General features: G+C 37.6%; 1 protein-coding gene across 1 annotated transcript in view; it reads right to left on the bottom strand.

The window, feature by feature from the left end:
- Nucleotides 1-289: 289 nt before the first annotated feature.
- ME2 (malic enzyme 2) overlaps nt 290-8020 on the bottom strand; it is a 55713-nt gene continuing 47982 nt past the window's right edge. Inside the window, exon 16 of the mRNA XM_024756829.1 lies at nt 290-5538. Coding sequence (XP_024612597.1) covers nt 5371-5538 — 168 coding nt within the window. The 3' untranslated portion in view covers nt 290-5370. The remainder of the gene's footprint in view (nt 5539-8020) is intronic.

Genomic DNA, 8020 nt, shown 5'->3' with positions numbered 1-8020 from the left:
ATTTATGATAAGAAATTTATAACAAATGAGAAGAAAACAGTTCACACCATTAGGAAGTTTTTAGACTGACTCCTGGAACCATCTGGAGTAAGTCAATCTGGTAAAATACACTCTACACAAGGCGTTCCCCTTAAACTGGTATTCCCATAAGCTATTACCAGAAGATGGCTTATTCCATCTCTTTATCTTAAATACAAAGGTGAGAAAGGGTAAGCAATGACTTTTGCTATGTGTGGCTTCTTTCAAGTCAATAATGAATGCTTGGGATGTTACCAAAGGAAACACAATATCAATTGCAAAATATGGTTTTAATTTCAGTTAAAGGTCATTAGGCAAAGTATAATAAAACATGAGGCAGAAATTTTACTTTGTCAAATATTTAGCTAAAATAGATCTCAGAAATTCCTTATTCCACACATACATTTTTATATTACTACTTTCTGTTATGACCTTTTAGTGGAAGAAGTTATAGACATGGATGTAATACAATAGACATAATTAAAAATATATCTTACAACTCCAATTCATATCGACAACGGCAGATGTCAAGATACAAAGTGTATAAGCACTATTGAAACTGATTTGCACAGAGCGATAGCAGTTGGTGGTTTTGTGAAGATTAGCAAATCAAAAGATGTCAGCTGGAATTCTTGGTGTAATTTATCAAATTCAAAACCAAATCTTTTGTTTACATCTAGTACTTAAAATGCTTAAGACTAACAAATTAAATAGGTTTATGTTGTATTTGAATTATAAATGGGAAAAAGTAAAAATCACGTGAACTGGTAAAACACGTTAAAAAGGACCTAAGACTAATATCATAATAGGTGAACAATTTTCATCTGAAATAACAATTCCTGAAGATAAGGTATTTAAGATCCAGATAAAATCGCCGGTCACAGAGGCCCTTCTTCCCTGAGAAGGGCTGAGGTGACACACAGCTCTGCCTCTCACCAGCAGAGAACTTGGGCGAATCTTTTAAACCTATCTGAGCATCTGTATCCTTCTCTGTAAAAGAGGCACAGTGACAGAAGGTGGTTGTGAGGATTAAATACGCTGATGCATGTAAGCTGCTTAGGACAATGCCCGGCAGAGTAGGTGCTATCCATAAAATTTAGTTTATCATCATTTGCTAACTGAACATACCTAAAGTGTTGGTGCTAATTCAGTGACTATGTAGGAATCAATGATTTGCTAGAGTGTACACTTAAAATTAGGAAAATAAAGGGGAACAGTTTTCCTAGAACATAAAAGGACATACTGAAAATTGGGGAGTATATATCCATAAATCTCCCCTTCGTCTTAAAACTTTTAAAAGTGTGCTGAATGTAGGGGTAATTTCCCAAAGAGCAAAGTGGAAAATAAGTTTTTATTTGGGAAAAACAGGATTGATTAAATAGCCATATCAAAGAGTCAGTTTACTGGCAAAAAGCTGTTACAGAAATATACAAAGCATCCCAGTCATTTGACTTAATTTGTGTTTTACGTCACTGAACTCTGTACACATTTCCAGACCCTGACTTTTTCTCTTTGAGAGGCACTATTTTCCATACCCAAGTAACGAAAGTAATTATTGTTTTAAAATCTAATCACTGGTTTATTTGAGAAACTGCTGGCAAGGATTAAGGGAATTATGCAATAAGAGTCCTGTCCTAATTAGGCCCAGATTAATTTATAAAATTTGGAACAAAGCATTGAGCTTTTTGTCCACTTATATTAAAACATCTTGACTTCAGATGAGAGGTAAGTTTTCTGTAGTAAAATTGTCTTGAATATTTTAAATATTAAGTATGTTACTCTATTTAGCTTGTCTGTGGAGGATTTATTTCATTTTAACATCTAGATGTACATGAAAGTACAAATGATAAATCAGTTGAGAGCCAAAGTAGATAATGAATCTCTCTGCCATTTTCTATAAAGTCAGCAATGTACCCGCACCTGTGGAGAGGAATTACGATATTGGTGTTGCTTCATTCTTTAGGACAGTCCCTTTAAATGGAATCCCAGTAGAGAGCTTTGAGCTTTATATTAATGTTCTCAAGGATGTATGCGCAACACAGCTGATTCCATTTTGGTGAATTCAACCTTGGAGCTGTTCAAAGTTTGAAGAGGTTATTTTTGAGGGGTACTGAATGGGCTTGGGAAAAGCAACAGGAGCATTTGGATGAAGTATTTTTTCTAAGGCAAGACTTCTCCCACTCCTCTACTCTCCCCTTGGGGTTTCTCAGTTATCTGAGGGTAAATAATGCTCCATACCCCTTGATAATTGTTATGCTTTGGTCTCAATTCACTAGCAACTCCTTATCAAAGGAGAATGTAGAATCTCATTTCTCCAGAGGCTCATAATTTAGAGAAAGAAAAGACAAAGGATAGGGTAAGTCATATCATAAGACAAATAATAACAGAGAACAAATGTCCACTTGATAATCTTTTATAAATGAAAACTAGTTGCTAGGTTTTCCTTAACAAGTATATTTAAAATCTAATTTAGAATTGAACAATGTTCTATTTACATATTTTCAGAATAAGCTGTTTAATAAAAGTTCTGTATTTTTGTTCTTATGAACATCCTAGGTAAGTTATACATAACAAAAAATAGATGAAAGAACAGAATTTCAGTTTTCTTTTTCAGAGAAAGTATATACTATCTGAGCACTAAACTTACAAAACGCACACCACACTCAGTACTCTGGAGCAGTGCCACTCAGTGTGTTCTCTATACCAGCAGCACGGGCATCACCTGGGAGCTTGTCAGAAATGCAGGATCTCAGGCCCCACCCCAGACCCACCGCATCAGCAGGAGGATTTAGTTAGCTCTCCACATGATCTGGGCATCCACTTTAAGACAGTGATTGGGAGGGGAGGGGAAGTGTGTGCATCAGAATCACCTGGGGACCTACTGAAAATACACCTGCCACAGCCCTGCTCCAGGTGGTCCAGGGGGCCTTAAAGGAGGGGGCAGAGGTATCTGCATTTTAAAGCTTCACAGTGACTTGGTGGCAACTTCCTGGTTAAGAATCCATCCCTTAAGAAGGTTTTAACCAAAATCTTTAACACTTTTCCCATTATAGTCAATAAACCTTACCCTCATTAGTTATCCAATTTATTTCACAGTACAGGTGGGTGGTCTCAGATTAGAAAAATAGGTATTCTCACTTTTCCCACTAAATAATATGACAGACTAATCTACAGAATTTCTTCTTTTTTCAAAAGAATAAAAATGACTGTCCATTGCTATTTTTCAAGTTAATTACCTTTTCGCTGGGCAAAAGTTTCCATAGAGGGTCCATTTCTTTTCCAATTTGCTGCCATTATGCCACCTCCCTTCCCACCATGCTGTTAGCTCCTGCCTGTATTCTTAGCTTATATACTAAAACATTTTAATTTGTATCCGAAAAACTGTTACTTCTTAAAATACTGGTTGGTAAATAATATATAATAAGTAGCTTCTAAATAAATATGATTTCTGTCTTATTTAAGCAAGCAGGCTATATGCCATTTGGCCTTGTTTTTTCCTTAAAATATTTTAAATTTCCATGTATACTGTATTAGGCATATTTAATAAGCAAACATCTTAGTAAAATTACTTTAATTCTACATTTTCCCGTCTTCAATAAGCATTAGGTGAAAAACAGGTCTGTAAATTATTTTACTTGTAATGTTAAACTAAAATCAAGATTTCACAGAAAATATTTTTGTGGATGATTTTGTTTTGACAAAAGTAATATGAAAAACATAAACCTTTTCCTTAATTGAAAAAACAAATTGTGACCCGATTGCTTTTTTTTACAAAACAGATTGATGATATAACATACCTCTGACTTTACTCATCTGTTAAGTGGGTTTAACCAACTGCATTTTCCCATACTCCAAATGGCAATGCTATTTTGAGCATTCTTAAAAACACTGAATTATATTCAAAATTATTGTGAATCAGCCTCTACCTATAGGTAAAAGGAGGCAGGAACATAAAAATGAAGCCTTTTTATCTCCCTGCAGAATATCACATCTAACATATCAAGGACTGTGGAGGGAAAAATCAAATAATGTGCACACTGATATGTAGCTATGAATAATTTTTCGTAGTTAATATTCTACAATGGGCATTTAAGTTTTGTTTGTTCCCCCAAAGCAAACTATGTTAGGCTCATATATAGCAATACTACTTCTCAAAATGTTTGGGATTGTTCTGTAGGAACTCTCCAATGTGTAAGCCACATAAGAAAACTGGTCTCACTAGCCAGTTATTCCCCATTTTACTGGGATTAAAAATGACATTTACTGGTCTGAACACCTACTTTATTCATTCCCACTTAGCTCTAAATTAATTTTGGTGGTTTCAAACAATTAAATCCACCTTCAATGGAGAAAGAGTTGTCACTACTAATGATAGTTAAAGGAATGTATCATATGAACATTCCAAAATTATATCAAGTAATAAAGAGCATCACTACTGGAATAAGGGTATAGACTCATAGATGAGTCTAAATATGACTCATTTAGATGTGAAACATATGGCTAATCTGTTAGGTCACACGCTGTCAAAAATCATAATTTATGCATCAGGTATCCTATACCCCCTTCTTTAGAATCATCTAGAAGAAAATGAAAATATGTGTTTTTCATAATAAGCAAACCTGAATTTCTCGTTGGGCAATAAAATAGCAGAATTGAAGCAATTTAAGATATTTATTTTAAAAAGTTACACTGAGATTTTTATACACTGTTGAAAACAATGACTAGTTTATTTGTATAAAGGCGGCAGTACTTCACATTTCTCCCACGTTATAGTTAAGCCTCAGTTTAGTCCCAGAAAATACATAATAGAGTAGATTTTTCCTGATCTATCTACTGAAAAGGAATTTCAGAGCATGAAGGTAAAATGAAGCGGAAATAAAAGGACATTTTTAGATACTGACAATTTGTCCTTAGAATTTGGTTAAATTTGTCTTCTTCCCAAAATTCTGTACTCATATCCACAGAAGTAAATCTCTATTTTAGTAGCCCTAAAAGAACTGGGTGAGAGAAGATGATTAGCTATAATAGTAAATAGCAAATACTTCGGCAAGAGTGAACAGGAGCACAAGTGAAGACATTCGCAAGTACCTTTTTAATATCTCTGATGTGGTATGACCTACAAATCAGAATGAAAGCATTATGGTCATCTGATTTCAGGGTGCAGGTGGGCATTAACAATGTAGTCAACAGGTCCATCCTGTACAGACAGAAGTGGAGATTCATGGGAAAAAATAAGCAAAGTGGTAGGGGAGAATAAAACACAGAAAAACCCATAAATTTGAGAACGTCCTCTCTTTTTGTCTGAAGAAAGGAGTCCGTGAAGCATGGAAAGTGTTTATCAGTGGTGTGCTTCTATTCCGTTGTTGGTGGAGGGCGTGACGCAGGCTCTGGCCAATCGTACACATCCGGCAGCAGGGAATCGTATTCACTTCGCCATATTCTTTCTCGAATGTATCTGGTCTTGTCCTCAGGTTCTGGGTATCGGAAAGCCATTTTATTAGCATATAGATATTCTGTAACCTGAAAAATAAAAAAGATTACTGTGTAGACTCTGAGTATTAACCCATTTAAGAGAAAAAGTATTATTAAAACACAAAGTAATGAATTTGGAAGAATGGCGTTTTTTTATAATAAAAAATAACATTACTTTGACTCACTTCAAGACATTCACATACTATTAAAAGGTAAAAACATCTGCAGTCTCACCATAAGTTCAATGTGTTTTAAAGTGACTTTAAAGTCCCCCCCCCCGAATTATTATCAGCATTTCCTTAATACTTCAATAATTTTAAGCTCTACCGTGTGTTGGTCCAGCAGACCTACTTGGTAGCCTGCCCCACCTGTGTCCCTCCCCACCGCCCTGCTGAGACTGTGTGTAGGAGACTCTACTTCCTAGTCATAGGTGGCTGGACTAGGGTGAAAATCTAACCCAAAGTGAGCCAGATGTTTTTCCTCTAGAATTTGAATTAAAAGACATAGAAATTATTATAAATCAGGTGTTGGACACTAGAACTATAAGGTCAAGTAAAGTTAGGGCTAGAACCTATACATGGCAACTCACCACCACCATCACTGAGTGCCAGGCATGTTCTATGTGCTTTACGTGGGTATCTCATTTAATCCTCCCAAGAACTCTAGGACACAAGTACTATTATTATTCTCATTTTATACATGAGAACACCAAAGTTTGAGGAGTTTAAGTAACTTGCCCAAGCTATTTAAAGTGAGAACTGTTGTTTCAAACCCAAAGCATTCTGATTCTAGGTCCCAGATCCTAAACAGTTAAGCTAGGTTACTTCCCACCTAAACTGGCTTGAATGAATTTCTGATCTTTGTGGCAAGCCACACACAATGACTGGTGGTGAAGATAAAGCCTGTGACTCTCTGTTTTTTTTTTTTTTTTTTTTGCGGTACGCGGGCCTCTCACCGTTGTGGCCTCTCCCGTCGCGGAGCACAGGCTCCGGACGCGCAGGCTCAGCGGCCATGGCTCACGGGCCCAGCCGCTCCGCGGCATGTGGGATCTTCCCGGACCGGGGCACGAACCCGTGTCCCCTGCATCGGCAGACGGACTCTCAACCACTGCGCCACCAGGGAAGCCCATGACTCTCTGTTTTGATGTAAGATGGGGTAGTATGAAGAGCTTCCTCACAGGGTAGCATGGTGCCTGTCATCTAGTTAAGTTCTCAAGTTATGGTTTAATTTTAACTTTAAAACAATGCAGTGATATGTGGTAAAAAAAAAAAAAAAATCAAACAATTATGTCTTTCTCCTCCTCTAATTACCATTCCAAGGGAATTAGATAGTTCCCTTGGAACTAATTCCAAGGGAATTAGATAGACCAAGATGGTCCTTGGTCTTAGGAGTTCAACCTCACTCTATTTTGAGACAGAATTCCCTTGAACAACACGGGTTTGAACTGTGCAGGTCCACTTATATGTGAATTTCTTTCACTAAATATGTACTACGTGATCCCCAGTTGGTTGAATCTGTGGATGCGGAACCTCGGAAAACTGAGGGCCAACAGTAAAGCTATATGTAGATTTTCGACTGTGCAGAGGGTCGGTCATTAACTTCTGCATTGTTCGAGGGTCAACTGTATTGCCCAGTCTGTTGTAGGAAACATATCTGTACCCACAGAGAAGGCTGGGGGCAAGGCCTGAGATGGGCGGGAGTCCTCCTTGATCAAGCAGGCATGTGGCAGGTGACCGGTGACTATATGGGGCTGCCCAGTGGCTGTGGGTGGTGCTGGGCGACAGATACACAGCACTGTCTGCTCACCTGATCCCGTGGCTCCTAAAAAGGAAAGCCTCAGGACACCGGAGAAGGAGGGGGAAGAGAGACGACCTGGGGGCTCTGCTCCTATACCAACCCCAGCACAGATCTCCGTCTATTTCCCCATGTACTACCTTTCATGCGGACACACCAGTAATCTAACCAACTGATACATCCCAAAATCTGTCCCACCTATAATATCCTGTAATTCTCAAGTTGAACTCTATTCATCCTAATTCTGGGCTCTAAATTCTTCAGTTGTTTTACAATAGTAAGGTATTCTGGGGCTTCCCTGGTGGCGCAGTGGTTGAGAGTCCGCCTGCCGATGCAGGGGACACGGGTTCGTGCCCCGGTCCGGGAAGATCCCACATGCCGCGGAGCGGCTTGGTCCCCAAAAAAAAAAAAAAAAAAAAAAAAATCATTTGGCAATGTATATCAGAGGCCTCAGCATGTTAATCCTTTTGTTCTTAGGATTAGAAATTTATCTTAAGAAAAAACAATCACAAATGCACATAAAGACTTATCTAAGGATGTTCACTACAATATTATTTCTAACAAAACGAAAGATGCTTAAATGTCCCCCAAAATAGAGAAATGGTTAAGCAAACTATGATATAACAAAGAGAATTCCATGAAGCATTAGTGATCATGAGAATTATTATTGATTTACCTGGGGGAAGGCTTACAATATATTAAGTGGAAAAAACCGCAGTGAGAAACCAATTTTAAA

The sequence above is a fragment of the Neophocaena asiaeorientalis genome, unplaced genomic scaffold, assembly GCF_003031525.2.
Source record: "Neophocaena asiaeorientalis asiaeorientalis breed wild unplaced genomic scaffold, Neophocaena_asiaeorientalis_V1.1 scaffold133, whole genome shotgun sequence".
Classification (NCBI taxonomy): Eukaryota; Metazoa; Chordata; class Mammalia; order Artiodactyla; family Phocoenidae; genus Neophocaena; species Neophocaena asiaeorientalis.
The sequence above is the reverse complement of the archived record's forward strand: the minus strand, read 5'-3'. Positions and strand labels throughout refer to the sequence as shown.